At 55.4% G+C, this 19,041-nt stretch overlaps 1 protein-coding gene across 2 annotated transcripts in view; it reads left to right on the forward strand.

Moving 5' to 3' along the window:
* Positions 1 to 468: 468 nt before the first annotated feature.
* The window catches only part of LOC121489884 (protein canopy homolog 1-like), a 48,468-nt gene continuing 29,895 nt past the window's right edge, over positions 469 to 19,041 (forward strand). Inside the window, exons 1-2 of one of the 2 annotated variants that reach the window (XM_041753321.1) lie at positions 469 to 682; positions 915 to 1,043. In XM_041753321.1, the coding sequence (XP_041609255.1) occupies positions 950 to 1,043 (94 nt within the window). In that variant the 5' untranslated portion in view covers positions 469 to 682; positions 915 to 949. Of the gene's footprint in view, positions 683 to 835; positions 1,044 to 19,041 lie in introns of those variants that run through there. The other variant, XM_041753322.1, reaches the window with a different exon arrangement.

The raw sequence follows: 19,041 nt of genomic DNA on the forward strand, positions 1-19,041 counted from the left end.
CGCCACCAGACTGGACAGAATGAGCACCTACCTGCTGCATACTCACAGAGCATGGAGATCAGGTGAATTTGGGGAAAGAAAGTACTTACCCCCTTTGTCCACCTACACACACCCGTGCAGCCTGCAGCTGGGTGGGAAGAGCTGGCCCTGGAGAAGGAGGAATGAGTGGGGGGAGACCCACTAATGGGAGGAGGCTCATAGCTCCACTGCTTTTCATACCAGGATTTCCATGAGACTCATTTGAATAAAAAGATGCCCCGCTCATTAATCAAAGCAGTGTCCTGTTAAAATGTAAATATGAGACTAAATGCATCATCCTTTTCCCTGTACCTGGTTCTGGGATGGGTGGGGACAGGTGGGAAGGAACAGGACCAACAGAAGGACAGGGAACACTGAGGAATGGGGTAAGGGAATAGGGCAAGAGTCCCTGCAGGAGCCTGGAGAGGACAACTGTGGGGGACCTGACCACTTCTAGGCACTTCTCAGAGCCCCCCGGAGCACATTTCCTCTGCCTTTGTAGCAGTGCTGAGAATAAGGCCAGTAGGTGCCATGTGACCAGTGTGAACGCACACCTTCACCTGCATGGTGAGGCTCTGCACTCAGGAGTGTGTGCACCAGAGCCTGCTGTAGCTCCCAAGGGCTGTCTGCACCTGTGACCTGGACCAGCTGACCTGGACAGCAGGTCTGGGGGTGAGGGGACCTGGGGTGGGTGTGGGAACTGAAGACAGAACCACAGACCGGGATGGAGCTCAGGGACCTGGGATGGGGGTGGAGGTGGGGGGGGGCAGGGATGGGGCCAGCAGGGCAGTGAACAGCTGCCAGGACCTGGTGGCAGGTGCAGGTGTGGCACCTGCAGGGCGGGCACGGGTCTCCAGGCAACAAGGTGACACCTGCAACTCCTTGCGGGCACCCAGGAGCAGGCCAGCTCCGGAGAGGTTGGCCGTGAAGCATGGGGCTGGTGCTGCTGTCTGTGGCCCTGCTGGCCCTGCTGGTGTGGCCTGCGCAGGCCGTGGCTGCTCAGGATCCCGACGTGCTCTGTGGAGGTGAGTGTGGGGGCTGGCCAGCCCTCTCCTCTGCCCCCAGGCACCCAACCAAGAAGTTCCCTGGGGTGCTAACAAGGCCCAGGCCCCAGTCCTGCTTTGGAGCTGGCTGAGCCTCCCCTGCCTACCGTGGCTCTGTGGGCGGGTGCAGCCACTTCACCTCTTGGCCTCCTTTTCGGGGTGGACTTGGGGGTGCAAGGTCAGTTATGGGGGTCAAGCCGGCACATGTACCCTGGAGCACTGGGGTGACTTCTCTTACGACCCACTTCAGCAAGTACCCTTGCAGGTTTTCTGGCCGTAACTTTGGCCTGTGGACTCTAGACTCCACAGGTGAATTTGGGTTTTCTTATCAGGAGGATAAAGGTAGAAGGGGCATTCTTTCTGTCACACGAGGTAATGGGCGTGAGAAGCCGGGGACTGAATACAGATGGCAGTGCTTTGACTGCCCTTCTGAGTGGGACGGGGCCCTAGAACCCGAGTGGCCTCCTGTGCTGGGACGGAAGCCTGGATGCTCCTGGCTGATGTTGGATTCACCCTCGAGTCTACCTCTGAGTGGACTTCTTCATGCTCTGCGGCCCGTGGTGTGGCCCTGGGGTCTCTGGTGGGAGGCAGGCCGCTCCTGCCTGTCCAAGCTCTACTCTGGCACTTAGAGGTCACTTCTCTGACCTATGTTGGCTTCCCTGGCCCGGCTCCAGGACTGGGGTGCACTGTGTGGCCAGGAGCTGGAGATGGGGAGATGGGGTGGGGCCGGGAGCCCCCAGCCGTGTGAGCCAGGGCTGGAGAGGTGCCCTGAGTGCTGCGGGCGTGGCGGGCGCTCTGTTCACAGGGCCCATCATCTCCCCTTTACCACATAGCCTCAGACCTGGTCCCCTCCTGCCCCACACATGATCAGGCAGCTCCGAAGTGGGGTGATGTGAGATGAAGCAAGAGACTCCCCTGACCCGAACCATATCATCCTTTGTCTGGACCCAATGCCTGACGCCATTTCTCTACTCAGATCGCCTCCAGAAAGTTCCTGCTCAAATGCAAATGTGTAACAGAGCCTGGGAGGGCAGGCAAGGATAGCCGGGGTGATCCAGGGCGGGGCCACGCTCCCAGAGGAGGAGGCACTGGATGAGTGAGCTCTGACAAAAAAAAAAAAAACAAAAAACCACGGTGTTTGGACCCGTCTAGATGGGTGGTTTTCAAAATTCTTTGTAGCAAGAGACCCCTCTTTTCTGGTGCAATTGTCCACAGAAGCACATGGGGTGGAGCAGACCAAGCGGGGTCCCCCAGCCTGGTCTAGGCTCTCCAGCCTGAAGTGTGTGCTCTGAGGGAGGGTGAAGACCCTCAGGGGACCCGGAAGGCAGCCTTAGACCCTTTACTTATGTGTATTTTATCTTAAAACCATACATGGTATGTGAAGGTGCTTCAGAGCCTACGCGGAAAACTCTAGACAGACACGTATGGGGGGTGCTCACACTTCCTTACTTGTTGGCGTGCCTCGGACGCGCCGTGCAGGGCTGGGGCTCGCAGGGACGCGCAGGAGCAAAGGCTCTGAGAAGCAGTGTGGAGCCTGAGGAAGTCTGTCTCCAGGGCCTGGGCGTCGCTGAGGGAGCTGGAGAGAAACTGAGGCATGGCAGAGGGGCTGAGGGTGGCTCTCTGTGGTGTCACTGGCTCCTCCAGGCCAGCCCTGCTCCACTTGGGAAAACCCCCACCCCAAGTTCTGTCTCTCGTTCCTCTCTCTCACCCTGTTTCGCTCTTGGAGAACCTATTTGTGGGTTTCCTTCTCTTTGAAGCAAATTCATTTCGGGAGACCAGGGAGGGGACGCCCCCTTCCGCCCCATAGAACCTCACCTCCCTTTCACGAAGGGCCCTGAACGCTGACAGTTGATGCGACGTGGCTATTCTGTGCCCTGCAGCAATTCTCCTAGTTCTGTGCTGGAGAGAAGCAGAATACAGAAAACTTTCCCCGCGGGGCGAAGGAAGCAACCCTGCCTGCCCTCATTCTCGGAGTCATGTTAACAATAAAATGCACGCCATCAGCATTCTTGGCACTTTCCCCTCAATCCTGGTCCTTTGCTGCCAGTGACTGTTGGTGGAGCAGACGGCTGGGGACGTGGTTCTTCTCCTGGGGCCCCGGGGCCGGTGACCTTCCTTCTGAAGCCCTTCCATGGATGCAGGTTGCTCTGGGCCGGCTCTGCGGGGAGGCCAGGAGCAGTGAAAGCTGACGAAGGTAGACTTCTGTGTCCAGCATTTATATCATGCCCACGTTTGGCCCGGTTTGCCTGCCTCGGACCTGTCACAGCCTATGAGCTGCAGGGCCGCCAACCTATCAATGGTCCCCCAGCACCTGCCACAGAGAAAACATGCAAACAGGTGGATGCAACCATGTTCAAATAAAGCTTTATTTATTTATTTTTAGATTTTATTTATTTGTGATAGAGAGAGAGAGAGAGAGAGAGAGAGAGCAGGGGAAGGAGCAGAGGGAGAGGGACAAGCAGATACTCCCCTTAGCGTGGAGCCCGACACAGGGCTCCATCCAACAATCCCACGACCTATGAGATCATGACCTGAGATGAAACCAAGAGTCTGATGCTTCGCCCCACCGGTGCCCCGGAATCAAGTTGTATTTATAAAATCAGGCAGCAGGCTGGATTTGACGTGTGGGCTGCGGTTTGCAGAGCCCCGCTCCCTGCAGCGTCCCGGGGTCTGGAAGGACTGCACCCCTGCCACCCACAGTCACGTATCCTCCGCTCTCTGACCCTACTCCTGCGTTCCAGGGAGGGACTCAGCCAAACACTGGTGGGTGGGCTTATTACTCGCATCTGCCAAGGAAACTGAAGCAAACCCCCACTGTTTGGGCGAGGTCATTCCCTGGAGGCAGTGCCTGGGTTCCCATCCGGGCAGGCCTGCGGCTCTTCTCAGGCGCTGCGCTCGCTTGCATTGCTGCGCGACTCTGGCAGCCAGCAGACCTTTGCACCCCCAGGCACCACAGAGACAGGAACTGCAAGTCTTTGTGGGGAGAAGCTGTAGATGGAACGAGGTGACACACGGGCAAGCGTCAGGTGAACGGGCCAATGGAAGAAGCAGGAACCCGTGCCGTCTACACGGCCATGGCGTCTATACTGCCAGACTCGGGGGACCATCGGCCTCACCCTGGGGCTGCCAGAGCCCGGCCCTCCTGACCGCTGCCCGCTCCGAGTCTCTGCCGTCACGCCCTCCTGGTTTTCGGGTGCACACCCCGGCCTCTCCTCCCGCGCTGCTCGGGGGCTCCCCCGCTGCCCTGGTCTCCAGGTTGGGGCTCGCGTGTCGCCCACTGCCCTGGCGTGGCGGCTCTGCACGGTCTCAGTGAGATGACCCCGCGCAGAGAGCCCGGACCTCTGCAGGTGGAAGCCAGCGTGCACACGTGACGCCTGGTCTCCCAGGAGCCCCCTGGCGCAGGCAAGGCCCGTAGGTCTTAGCTGTGAGACCGGCGGCCGCGGTTTTATTGCGATATGACCGCGTTGGCCAGGAGCGTGTTTTCCACATATTTGATGCTTACTATCAGGCCGTGGTGCTCCGGGCCCCGAATGTCAGGCCACCGTCATGAGCTCAGGGAGCCTGACCCAAGACGTCGGTCACCCTCCATGTCATCAGGCTGCCAGCCTGGCGGCTGAGGGTAAAAGGCAGATGGCAGCTGGCTGGCCCCGGGGGGTGGGGCGACGTGGCAGGGGTAGCAGCGGAAGCCACCGCGCCTGTGCCAGCGGCCCCTGCTAGGAGGGCCTCCGTGCGCTCCTGAGGTGGTCTTCCTGCAGCAGGGGTGAGCCCCTCCTTAGACGGTGCCCACTGTCTCAGGAGGAGGATCCTGAGCTCCCCGACCCAGGAAGCCCCTTCCTCCCCTGCCAGGTGCAGGCACGATGGCAGTGCCATCCTGCACAGCCGTGTCTGTAGAGGAGGGGCAAGGGCCCACGCTGCTCCTCCCCAGAAGCAGGACGTCCTTTCTCTGTGCGGGGAATCCACACACTGTCGTGACGTCGGTGATCCAGGCAAGGGCCTCGGCGCCGGTCACCACGCCCCTCCCCACATGGCCCTTCCCTGAGTCAGTCCCAGCTATGGCACCGATGCCCACCTGGAGCCCCACGCTCACATGTCCACGGCGGGCGGGTGCCGGGACTCTGCTCCTCACCTGGGTCACCTGCTCCCCAGGCTCACCGAGTGGCTCACCTGCCACCCAGGTCAGGAGCGAAGAGCCAAGAGGCACCTGCGACTCTTTGCCCCACTCTTCTCCCAGGATTCGCCCCATTGCCCATTGCAAGGATGTATGAGGCCACCCACTTCTCATTCCAGGGAAGCCATCATCATCTCTCACTTTCTTGGACCCCAATCAGCTTCCACATCCCTCCCAGCCCCTCCAACCCATTCTCTACACGAAGCCAAGTGACTTTATTTTTTTTTATTTTAGTCCATTCTTGAAGTCTTCAGCAGTCACTGCTCCTTCAGAATAAAATCCCTCTCCTTACTGTGGCCTGTGACCACCCCCCCCCGCCCCCGTCACCTGGCTCTTTGCTGTTTTGACCTCCCTTCCCAAACCTCTGCCCTGGGGCCCTGCCAAGAGGCTTTGCTCTGGTGTTCTAGAATGTTCTCCTTAGGCTGTCTCATTCTCCTCCTTGGGCCCTTTGCTCAAATGTCAGCTCCTCAGACAGGCATCCGAGGCTGAGACTGAGGCTGATCGGTCACTCCTCCAACTGCCCTGTTGGGACAGAGCCCCCTCCTCCAGCCAAGCCTTCCAGGGTGCGTGAGCATCCTGCTGAAGGCCGCAGCTCCCAGCTTCCGGGGCCATCGGCTGCCTGTGTGCTTTGTGAGTGGACTGCGCTTCAGGGCGGCTTGCCTTCCTTCCCACGCCTCTCCCCGCTGCCCAGGGGGAGCCTCCTGGAACCTGAGATGGGCACCACCCACCTGCCCTGGGCCTCTCACCTCTGAATTCTGACCCCCCCAACATGCTGCAGCATCTCTGAGTCATTCTATTGGGGGGTCTCTAGTTAGCACTGCTTGGCAGTACCTTACGAAGCAGAAATCTGCCATCCATAAAGGCCCTCCTACCTCCTAATCTCAAAACCCAGTCCCTTCGGAGCAGCTGTGGCAGTGTGCAGCTGTCATTCTTGATTGATTAACTGACTGATTGATTGTAGAGAGTGTGCACGTGCACAAGGGGTTGGGGAAGTGCAGAGGGAGAGGGAGAGAGAGAGCATATCAAGCAGGCCCCATGGATCCTGGAACCCATCACAGGGCTCGATCTCATTACCCTGACATCAGAATCTGAACTGGAACCAGGAGTCAGACACTTAACCCACTGAGCCCCCGGCGCCCACACTGTCATTGTCACCTCCTCCTTCACTAGCTAATTGTCACCTTGCGCTGGACCCAGAGCTCCCTATAAGCATGAACTTGGTCCTGCCTGCTGCAGGGCTGGCGGATCCTTTAATAAGATAGATCCCGTGGCGGGCGCTCGCCAAGTACCATTGAATGGGCACACAGGGGAGGTGACCGGGGGCCTGTGAAGGAGATGGGGTGCACCCGGAGATCTGCAGGAGCCATGGCTCTTCCTGGATGCATCTCAAGTGTGCTTTCAGCTTTTGTCTTTTGAGTTTCTCCTTGAACATGTACAGACCAGCTTAGGGAGAATTTCCATCTTCACTATGGTAAGCCTCCCTCACCAACAACTCTTCTCCTTTATTCCTTTATTCCTTTATTCCTTCTCCTTTTGCTCCTTTATTCAGCTCTTACAGTTTCCTGGTAGAGCTAAGGGTTTTCCTGACACAGGCCCCACACACTTGTTTTCTTTTTTCCTTTTTTTTTAAGATTTTATTTATTTAAAAAAAGATTTTATTTATTTATTTGAGAGAGAGAGTGAGAAAGAGAGCACTAGGAGGGGAAGGAGCAGAGGGAGAAGCAGGCTCCCCATTGAGCAGGGTCTGACATGGGACTGGATCCCAGGACCCCGAGGTCATGACCTGAACCCAAGGCAGATGCTCAACCCACTGAACCATCCAGGCGCCCCTGTTTTCCTTTTAAATAGACCTTTTTTCTTTTAAAGTAGGCTGCAAGGCAGGGCCTGAACTCATGACCCCAAGATCAAGACCTGAGCCGGGGTCAAACGTCCAACGCTCAACCCACTGGGCCAGCTGGGTGCTGCTAACTAGATCATTTTTTTAGGGCAGTTTTAGGTCCACAGCAAAATTTGGGTGCGGAGAGCTCCCATAACCCCTCGCCCCCACTGCCTCCCTCACTATCAATGCCCTCGTCAGAGTGGACATTCACCTGCTCTGCCCATCATCGCCCAGAGTCCACGGTGGGCCTCAGAGCTCATGCGTGGTGTGGACAGGTGTACGATGTCATGGATCTACCATCAGAGACTCGTATGGACTGATTTCATGGCCCTAAAATGCTTGTTTTTCAGTTTCTTTCAAGCTGTTGTGTCTTTCTTGTTATTGCCAGGGTTCATGAGTTCTCTTCCTTCATGCCTCCTAATTAGCTAATATTTGTACTTAGGAAATTTGTATCTTTATATATAAATTTGTAATCAGACACTCTACTGAATTCTCTCTGTCCCTAGTTCTCTTTCAGGGGATCCATTTGCATTTTCCAGGTGCCATCTAGCAAGTAAGTCAATTTGCTTATGTCTTGCCAGTGATTCAAACTTTCTAGCTCATTCTGCTTCTCCAAATGGACCTTTTCCCACTTGGACTGGGCCCCCAGAGCTTCACACCCTCATCTACCTGTTTCCAGAGGCCCAGAGCTCCTGGGGTCCCCGCACTCACCTACAGATGTCCACCCTGCCAGGCTCTGACCCCAGGGTCTCCGCTGCTCTGCCTGCAAAAGACCCCATGGTGATCTGGTTCACACCCCAGGTTCTGCCCACAGAGTGTGTGCACTCGGGGAGGTGTGCCCAAGCGTACGTGTGATGGGTGTGTATGGTCTTCACTCTCCCGGGTGCCCTGGCATCCTACATACCTTGCGCTGGTCATCCTAGAGCAGCGCCCTCTCTCTTACTAGCGGAAGCCCTCTGAGAAAGCGGGAAACATCAGCTGGACCCAGGCTGGGCATTCCTGACACCCACATCCTGCTCAGTGGCTGTGTTAGCTGCGGTCGGGGCACCCATCCTGGGGAGCAGAGCCCCACAAATGGCTACCGCTTGTCCTCAGGGCTCACACCAGGCTCCCGTCACAGAGTTTAGTTTTGCCTCTACCTTCCCTGACTCTCTTTGGTCTGTTTGACTCATTTGGAGAAGAGACAAAGATGGAGTTGGTGGTGGGGATCCTACTGGGTGTGAACACTGCAGGCATAATCAGAGCACTGCCCTGGCCCTACCACGCAAGAAATCTGTGCAAACGCATTTCTTAATGAAGCACCTGCGTCGCTGTCCTGCTGTTCTCAGGACGTCTGTGACACGGAGACGGTCACAGTCACCTCTTTCCCTCTCCTCGAGGGCTGCAGAAGGCGGACGGAGCAGATCCTTATCTCCTCCCGCCTTCCCCGCCCCCAGCCGACCGCCTCGCAGAGGGCACTCGGCGTCTCCACCGTTGTGAGCAGACCTTCACGCGAGTGTGTCAGCTGTCAGCGTGACGGCCCACACAGGCTATTGATTTAATGACAACTATCACTGCTAGGAATTGATCTAATGTTTTCATTAAACTAAAAATGCTTTAACAAGTTCATCCAGGACCGGGCGATGGTAAAGATCTCGTCCGTCCCGTGTCCCTGGGGAAGGGTGACTCATGGGTGTCCTTCTGGGGGTGAGAGCTGCCCCGTGCGTGGTGACTTCGCGCCGTGGAGCCGCCTTCTCCAAAAGGACGGGAGCCCTCACGCCCTCCGACAAGCCTTCCTGCTGAGAGACGCTCAGGGCGGCGGCTGCGCCAGGAGCTCGCTGGCCTCCCCTCGGCCCTGTCCTGGGGCCTTGCCTCTCTCGCCTCCCCCGGCACCTGGTGGCCCCGTCATTGCCCATGGCCTGGTCAGCACACGGGGGCTCCAGATTTTCCCCTTGGTTTTCCCGTTTGAGTCCTGACTGCTTCCCACCAGCAGACTCTGCCTCAGGGCCCCACCCAGGACTATGGGTGATAGGAGCCTGGGCGGCCCAGTCGGGGTCGAGCCTCTGACTCTTCATTTCATCCAAGGTCATGGTCTCATGGTTGTGAGATTGAGCCCTACATCAGGCTCCATGCCCAGCAGTGAGTCGGCTTCAGATTCTCCTCCCTCTGCCCTTCCCTCCTGCTAGCTCTCTCACTCTCTCTGTCTCTCTAAAATCAATCAATCAATCAATCTTAAAATAGAAGAACTGTGGGTGAGAGCACTTGCTCGCAGGGAGGTCACTGTATTTGATGTGACATAGCAGGAGGCTGGCACCCTGGCTTGGCAGGAATCCATGTCTCCCGCTGGCCTGCCCGGCACCTGGCTTGGGGGCTCCCCACTAGCCCTCCGGTCTGACCACTGCGGGCATCCCAGAGCCGTGGCTCCCACCTCACCTGGCCCCAGTACCCAGGTCCCCAGCCTGGCCAGGTGCAGGGGTCTGGCTTTCCACTTTGACCCCTGCTCTGAGCCGGCAGTCAGTTGTGGGTCGCTGGGTCCCCTTAATGGGATTGGCTGTGTCATTTGCGAGACCCAGTGTGAAACAGGGAGGCAGGGCCTGTTCACAGATCAGTAAACTTTCCCAGACAGTGACACAGTGCCCCTGAGATCCCATCCGCCCACCAGCCTGTGTCTTAGGAACTGGGGTCATAGCCACTTCAGGGTGCAGGTCACCTGCCCAGAAGCCCCAATAGCAGGTGACTTCTTGGCCTTTCCTTGTGCTTTCTATGTGGGGGTCTCTGGTTCTGGGCCTGTGGGGTCTGGCTCCTGGGGGTCCCTTCAACGGGGCAGGCCTGTGATCAGACCACCAGTCCACTTGCCAGCTCCATATCACAGGGAGCCCTGATGCAGGCAATTTGTTCCTTTGTGCTTTTTTTCTTTTCCCCTCAGAATGTGGTTCTCATCTTTTTCACATGATGGGCGAAATCCCTGTGTCTCAGGGGTGGGTGACAAGTGACCCCTGAGCCCATGTGTGTGCCACATGGCAGCCCCCGGGGTTGCAGGCACTTGGAGCACGTTGGGTCCTGACCAGAATGCAGGCCTGGACCCCAGAACGGCACCTGCATGGTGCTCACTGTCCGTGAGCTTTGGCCCCACCCAGAGCCGGGGCATCGGGGAGCACCCCCTCCCACGGGCCGGGGAATGAGGGGCAGTCACCATGTCTCTGGAGAGGGGCCACGTCTAAGTGCAGTTCCCAGATGCCCGCTGAGGCAGTGGCATTGCTGTGGATGCCAACACAGACTTACTCAGTTTATTTGAAAGAAATGAAAACATCTGCGGATCTTTCTAGATGGCTGTCTCCCCCATGCTGTGCTATAGGCTACCGGACCTATAACAGACAAATAACAACAACAACAACAACGAAAATCTAACACCTTGCATCCACCCCCAGCCTCTGGGTTCTCAATTCTTAATTAATTTGAATGTACATTTCAAAGGAGTTTCTTTCCAAATGTGACTGATGACTGATGAGATGTCCAAGCTTGCGGGGCACAGATGAGACAGTGTGATGTCTGTGCATAAACCAATTCGCTTTTATAACCTAATTTCCCTTCCTCATCCCCCATTCACACATCTTTCTTAAAACTGTGCCAGTCAGCTATTGCTGTGTAACAAAACATTCCACAAAGCCTCAACAGTGTTCTTCTCACAAGCCTGCCAATTGGCAGGGGGTCTGTGGACAGCTCAAAGGGGTAGAGTGGGTCCTTGTATGTGCCGGATGGGACTCCTCCTCCTTTGGCCCATGAACGGCTTGGGATCTGTTCTTTTCTAGCAACACTGTTGGTGCCCCAGGGCAAGCGGAGATAAACGATGGCTTGGAGGCACAGGCTCAGAGCTGACCATTGGCACTCCCACCACAGTCCATTGGCACGTCAGGTATCTGAGCCCAGAGGCCAGGTGCGGGCCAGCAAGCATTGCACACAGCATGGGCAGGGGGCTAAAGACATGCCCCGTAACTTACCTTCTTTTCTTTAAATATCCTTTGCAGTTGTCAGGAGAATCCCTTCCCTGACTCTACCCTTCAGCCTTACCTTTGTCTGGAGGGTAAAGACAGGCTTCCCCAGCAAGGACTGCATTCTCCCTGCTGTTCGCGCCTCAGGCCGCCCTCCACTGCTGCCCCTGTGCCCTCCCTCTCTAGGGAAGATGAGAGGCTGCTTTGTGTTTACTTTGCACCCCCGAGTTAAGGTGAGGGCAGGTTTTGTGTCCTGAGAATCCTGCTCACAGATGCTCAAAGAGCAATGTTGGTGGCAGTGGCGGTGGCAATGATCTGTGGGTCTTTCTCTGACTCCTTGGTGCTTGATTTAAAAACGTGAACCAGGGACACCTGGGTGGCTCAGCGGTTGAGTGTCTGCCTTCAGCTCAGGCCGTGATCTCTGAATCCAGAATAGAGTCCCACACCAGGCTCCCTGCTGGGAGCCTGCTTCTCCCTCTGCTTGTCTCTGCCTCTCTCTGTATGTGTCTCTCATGAATAAATAAATAAAACATTTAAAAATAAATAAATAAACTTAAAAAAATAAAAATAAAAACGTGAACCTGCTTTTACATAGGTCTGTGTGATACACATGAGACACGTGATGGCTGCTTTTGACATCATTTTTCCTGCTCTGATTTGCATCTATGCTTAGAACCATACGACAGCATTTTACAAGTGGAGACTGTGAGAGTTATTCACCCTGGTTAAAAAAAACAAAGCTGCGTATGATTATTGTCTTTGTTTTGTTTGCAGAAATGGTGGTGGGCTGTTTCATGAGGTTCTCCATCTGGGCGGAGGGTCTCATGGGCAGCTGGTGTGGCAAAGCGGTTGGCCAGGGGCTCATCTTTGCCCACCTATATCCTGCCTCCTTCCCACTTTCCTGACTTACCCCACTGGACCAGATTTTTTTTTTAAGATTTTATTTATTTATTCATGAGAGACACAGAGAGAGAGGCAGAGACACAGGCAGAGGGAAAAGTAGGCTCCTCGTAGGGAGCCCAATGTGGGACTCGATCCTAGGACCCGAGGATCATGACCTGAGCCAAAGGCGGATGCTCAACCACTGAGCCACCCAGGTGTTGATGCCCTTGATGATGGGCGAGCTGACAAAATGCTTCCTGGCTTTCCCTGGGAGACAGAGGGGCTTCCCCATCAGGCCTGAGAGCCGTGGCCTTACTGGAACCGACATGGGAACATTTGGACACTTTATGGGGGAACTGCTTTCTTCCTAGGAAAAACAGGTGTCTTTCAAAAGAGGCGTGTAAGTAAGGCTCCTCTTGGCAGGACCGGAGTGACCCCTGGTTATGGGAAAGCTGTTGACCCAGGTAGTTGGGCTCACTGTGCAGGAGATGACGTCAGCCCACGTTACTTTGTAGTCGACTTAGTAGAACTCACACTACGTCCTGCATCTCAGCATCTTCCTAGGACCATGCCTTTTCAATGAAGATGATGGACCCTGCGAGGGTCTTTCCAGAGCCCTCACAAGATGATGGGGTTGTGAGGATGTAAGCGTGCTCTCACCGTCATCCTCCGAGGCAGCCCACATGCCAGCACTCACCCATCATCAAGGGCATCAACACCTGGTGTTTGGGAGAAGTGAGGGTGAATTCTGGAGATGCACCTGCTCTTGAATCTTGGCTCTACAGCCTTGCGTGACCAGAAGCACGACACTTACCAGCTCTAAGACTCAGTTTCCCCATCTAGGATGACAACAGTACCAACTGTAGAGTCTCCTGTAGGCTTCGGTGGGATGGTGTGGGGGGTGGGGGTGACCAGCACAGTGTGGAGGCAGGAAGTACTCCACAGATGAAACCCACTGTCCCCTTGCAGGGAAGGCTCTAGCTCCCCTATGGACAGGTCCAGAGTGATCCATAGTCACGTCGTGCGTGGTTTCAATGAACAGGGACCCAGAACATGGGAGCCCCACTCAAATAGCCATGCCATGTTCTTGGCTTGTGAAAACAGCTAAGTGACCGATTTCTCAGACTTTTCTTAACATTGTCAGGTCCTACAGAAGACAAGTTTAGTACTCAAGAAATGAACAATAAGGAATTTCTAAGAATAATCAAGGGGAATCACCTGAATCAAAGAAAGCGATTTCTAGTGGGTGTTCTGGTTGGTTGGGTTTCTGGTTTCCAAAGGCTGACCAGATACCCGCGTTTTGCTAGCTCCCGCAATCTTTCAGCTGCAGGTTCACCCACGTGCCTCCCAGAGTACACAGTTTTTGCCGATCTTAATCATCTCGTCCCTGGGCAACTAAACGCCATCCTCCTGAACATCAAGGGTGACTTGGTAAAACTGGAGGTCAATAGAATTATAGCAACACTAGAACACTCCCTGGAAAACACGCGCCACCAATAACACACCCTAATATCGCTTTTTTCTCAATGTGGTATAGATGGAAAGGACCTGTGGTTTGGGCTCTGAGTAAAATATGATGTGATTTTTCTCTTCCGCTGTTCACAGCTCCGCTTTGCCTCATTTCCAGAGCATCTTAAAGTTGTTAAAATGAGTTCTCCTTCTCACAGTGACTCTGATTTTTAGGCCTGGAAAATATAATTTGGGTTAAAACTCGATGGGGAGTCGCTCACACGGATGGGTTGCCGTGGTGATGTGTTGGAGAGGGGAGATGAATGGCCAGCGGTATTTGCAAGAGCCTCGGGTCGGGCTTTGTCTATGCACCAGCTGGTGGGCCTCTTCTTTCCAGCACCCCTCCCCACCTGCTGCCTCCCTGAATCACTGCCCAGGACTGAGACGATCATGGAGTAGAGCATTTCCTGGGGTCTCCGGGTGGGGCATGTCCTTGCTAACAGATCCCAGATTTTGTTCAGCTAGAGAGAGGCCAAGTGCTTCCTAGGACAGGTTGCGCTCTTCCTAGCCACAGAAGAGGCATTTCAACTGGGTTTAAGCTAAACATTGTCATCTCATTTCCATGTCCGTGGCTGGGTTGGGCCAGGCTTTAGGCCAGGTCTGGCCAGTGAATGTGGGAGCAATGCTGGGGACATCTAGGAACACTTTCCTTACAAACACAAGTGGACATGTGAGGACACTCGTTGGTGACCCTAGACATAGGGGTCCAAGGACTGGAAGCTGGGAGCTGCAGATGACATTGCCCAACTGTGCAGGGGAAGCTGAGAGCATTGCAAAGAGGTAGAACCAGGGTTGGGACATCTTTGAGGGGCAGAGTTAACCTATGCCAAAGCTGCCAACCTGTGGCCATCCTGACTCTTGGAAATAAGATTTTCATCTTATTGCCAAGTTCCGTGCCCCCCAATTTGCATACTGTGGTCCTCATCCCCTCATACTGCAGAATGGAACCGTTGGAGATAAGGTCTTCAGAGAGCTAATTAAGTTGAAATGAGGTCTTTGGGGACCATAACCTTAATGAGGACTAGGAGTATAATTAACAACCGATGATTTATAATCAATAACTTACCACCCAGTATGACTGGCTTTCCAAGAAGAGAGATCAGACGCAGACACAGGTGTGTGAGTAGAGGGAGGACCATGTGAAGACCCAGGAAAGACAAAAATGGACAGCCTCGCAGGAACCAGCCCTGCTGACACCCTGACCTGGGACTCCGGGCCTCCAGGACCCTGAGGAGGTTGTATAAGTTTGTCGTGCAGGCCCCCCACTTGTGAACGGAGTCACGGGTGCCCCGGGACACCAGTGCAGGCTTACGAAGCAAGCCAGCAACATTCACCCTAACTCCAAGTGGCTTCAACAATGAGGACCACATTGGCTGAGCGCGTGCGAGGAGTTAGGGTGGTAAAGCAGCCTGTGCGGTGTCCGTGTGCCATGAGCCACCAGGCCCTTCCACCTTCCCGCTTGCTCAGCTTGTGGGTGGCCCCACTGACGGCTGCCACAGTCCCAGCCCCTCCCAGGCAGAGGCAGGAAGGAGTTTCCTACACGTCTCTGTTTTGTAAAAGAGAAGAAAGCCTTCTTGTGTCTCTCTGGCTAGAACTTTAACACCTGTGCTTCCCAAACTCATAGTTGGCAACATGCGTGGAATTTACTGTGGTTTGTTTGAATGAGGAAGGAGCCAGTTTGGGGCCACAGATGGCTGCTGGTAACCACACACAAGTGGTACTTTACTAAACAGAAGAAGGAATTAGAACAGAAATGGTGTCTGGGATGCAACAAGAAGGGTCCTCCCAATCCCCACATCCAATCACCACGGATCTACTGATCTTACCTCTTAAAGAGCTCTTGAATTCATCAACCTCCCTGCATCTCCTCTATTCTTACTTCAACCTAAGCCACAGTCCTCCCTTGCTGGGACTACTGCAGTAGCCTATGGGCTGGCTTACCTGCATGCACCCTGGTCCCCTCTGTCTCTTCTAACAATAGCCTACATGATTTTTGAAAAATACAAATCACACCAAGTCCCACCTTACTCAAAATGTCACAGTGGTTCCACATGGCTAGGACTAAAGACACATGTCCTTAGCTCTGCCTGCACAGGTCGCTGGGTCTGCTGCCTGCCCACCCCTGCAGCCTGTCACGTGCCACGGCCCTTTATATCCTCCTCCTCAGGAGCTGGGCTAGTGTTTCTTTATCATTCCTTAAATTCACACTACAGGAGATGCCTAGGTGGCTTAGCGGTTGAGTGTCTGCCTTCGGTTCAGGGCGGTATCCCTGGGTTCCAGGATCAAGTCCTGCATTGGGCTCCCTGCATGGAGCCTGCTTCTCCCTCTGCCTGTGTCTCTGCCTCTCTCTGTGTGTCTCTTATGAATACATAAATAAAATCTTAAAAAAAAAAGATGCAGAGCCTGGGCCACACCCAGACCTGTGACCAGGATCTTCCAGGGCTGTGACCTGGGGTCTGTGAGTCTGGGGTTCAGCTACGTGTGTGGCTGAGGGGCTGGTTATTGCTCAGGCTCCCTCACCCCTCCTTGCGTGGCAAGGTACGTGCAGGGGCCTCTTCACTGCCCGGGCTCCTCTTCATATCAATGCCCTCGCCGACTCCAGGCAAATGCCAGTTCTTCTGAGGGCCTGGGCTGCGCCTTATACTCTGCTCTTTCCTTGAACTTTGCTTGTGTTCTTGGAAACAGGCAGGTGCTCTCGGGGCCCATGGGAGGGCAGCCCTTATCACCGCAGCCGCCAGTGAAGGCTTTTGGGCCACGTGCGTGATGTCACTTACTACCTGCAGGGCTGGGAGGGTGTGCGCCTGTTCCAGATGGCTCCAGCACCTGAGCCCCTCAGGGAGCACCCGCATCTGCTGCGACCTCCGCCACCACCCCCTCACTCCAGGAGAGAGAGCGAGGAAGGGCGGGCAGCGAGAGGAGGCAGACAGACGGAAGAGGCTGGTGGGCCCAGGAGGGAGGAGGGCTCGCCCTCTGGCAGGCAACGTGACCCGCCAACCCCCCCATGAGGCTCCACTCCCGCCGCCTGCTCTAATAAACTCGAAACTCCAGTGACTTAAGTGAAGATTTCAGATTAACATTTAAATTAACACCGGACTAGAAATCTGGAGGCCCGGGTCGCTGATGTGACTCTGTTAACTTGTTCTGTGACCTGGGGCAGAAATTTAAAATGATCTTTTCTCATCGAGCCACCTCTCCGTGGGGAGGTCAGGGATGGCGGACCTGGCGGACGCCCTCCCTCCCAGCCTGTCCTGGAAGCCGGAGCCTTCCACGCAGGTGGGGAAGCACTTTCGACTCTGAGACGATCTGCCCGACTGGTGAGAATCACCCGGGGGGTCGGGGTCCCAGGAGAGAAAGGCAGGATCTGGGCCTCCCTGACCATCAAAGCTGGGGATGACCCGAGGCCCCACCAGCGGCTCAGTACCCCCGGAGCCCCCTCGTCACAAGACCTCCCTTCCAGGGCCCATCTCGGTGTCCCCAAATCCTGAGCGGAAGGGAACAGGTGTTAACATATGGCCGGAGAGCCCCAGGGGCCTGCTAGGCCCAGCCTTGTGGGCTCTTGAGAGCCGAGAACATGCCAGATCCGGCTGGCGTCTGCGACACAGAGCAGAGAGACCTGGGGATCTGGGATCCCAGGTGGATCACCAGGTCAGGTTCTCAGATTCCGGGAGTCTGGACTCTTCCAGAAGGGGGGGGGGCCAGCCTCGCGTGGGCCTGACGCTTTATAGATGCTGTAATCCTCAGCCTAGGATGAGGAAATAAAACATAAACAGGGTTCGCCAGGGAGATGGTAAACTGGGAACAGCAGTGGTTGAGCAGCGTCTAGAGGACATTCCATGGGAGGCAGCGCCCTGTGGCTCCTCACCTGCTGCATCTGTGCACTCCCTGGTCCTGATGGCCCTGTCCCAACTCTTGGGGTGGGGGCTCCGTGGGATGGGAGGGGCAACACCAGGGCCCAGGGTAAGGGCTACTCTCTCCCCAGGAAGATTCTGGAACACAGTTCTAGAGGCATGCCCAGCTGTAGGAGAGCTGGACAGGAGTGTGTGTTCTCTGGGGCCAAGTGTGGGGTCATGTGCTCCTTCACCGGGGGCGGGGAGAGGCCAGCTGTGGGGAGCAGAGGGTGCTGGGTGGACGGCCCGCGCAGTGACCGATGCCTCTGGCAAGAGGCCGGCAAACCTTCAGTCTCCTGCTGGTGATGGCCTTGGACAGACAGACTGGTTCGGGGCAAATTATGCCCGGAGACTGAGATTGTCTTTGCTAATAATTTATTTAACACAGGTTCACTGCAGGAATTATAATAATAATATCTCACAAGCCAAGCATACAGGATAATATCTCTTAATAAGCCAGTGAAGGAATAACCCATTCGGAACCAATTACAACCCATTCGGAACCGATTAATTACACTGTTGCTCCAGCAAAGGGGGAATGAAAGAAGTAAATCTCGGGTTTAGCAGAGCTAGACTTTTCTCCCCATAGAGTCACCCCTTCCAGCCAGGAGCTGGGTGCCAGCTGCCTGTGCACGTCCCTTGCTGCCCGGCACGGAGCAAAGGCCTTGGCACCGGGGTTGGCCAGAAAGGCAGGCTGCTCCGGAGTCTACCTCTCCAGAGACCACTGCATACCTTCTCGGGTGCCCACGGGGAGCAGCCTGGCCACAGCAGGAACAGGTGTCTCATGATCCTCGGAGGGCTACATAGGTCAGTAAGGAGTGGACTTGCCCAGACAGAGCATGCTTCAGAAGTCCTCAGGACCTCTTGGTATTTGAGCTTTATGTGAGATCATGTGCGAACAGCTCTTCCTATGTTCACAGTTTTTAAAAAATATTTTGTTTATTTATTTGACAGAGAGAGAGAGCATGAGCAGGGGGAGGGGGAGGGGTAGAGGGAGAAGCAGGCTCTGCTTAAAGTGGGGAGCCCAATGTAGGACCAGATTCCAGGACCCCAGGGATTTTGGTAACATGGTCCTGACACAGCCTCCTCGAAGTCAACAATTTCTGAGATCAAAACAATTTCACCAAAAACAAGTGACTTGAAACAGGTTCAAACCACAAAAACTTTGTCCAAAACAAGCTTGCAAAATGATTTGAAATCCTCACCATGTGACACGCGTGGTCCTGGGGATCCAGGAGGACCAGGTGCCACGGACAGGACCTATCATCTATCCTGGGAAATCAGAATGGTATAGGGCTGCTCATGAAGGTTGAGAGTCGCACAGCCAGTGGGGACGAGGCAGGACGGCGCCCGGTGGGCCCACACTCAGGCCTGAGCGCTTGGTCTGCGGTCTGCACGGGAGCTGTAGCTACGGGGGCAGCTGTCAGGGAGGTGGCTTCCAGGAGACCTGCCCGCTCGCAGAGGTGCGTCAACGGCTGTGGGTGAGGGTGAATCCCAGGGAAAGGTGTTGATTTCCAAGTCCAGGTGGGGAGATGGGGACGGTACCGGGGTTGCGCTTGTGAGGCTCTGTGCGCAGAGAAGGCACGTCACACGGGAGCACAGCTCAGCCCACGCCTGGGAGGCAGGAAGCAGCCAAGAGTCCAGCGGCCATCAGGTTCCTGGTTGCCCATTGTTGTCATCGGTGTGG

The sequence above is a fragment of the Vulpes lagopus genome, chromosome 4 (genome assembly GCF_018345385.1).
Source record: "Vulpes lagopus strain Blue_001 chromosome 4, ASM1834538v1, whole genome shotgun sequence".
Taxonomy (NCBI): Eukaryota; Metazoa; Chordata; class Mammalia; order Carnivora; family Canidae; genus Vulpes; species Vulpes lagopus.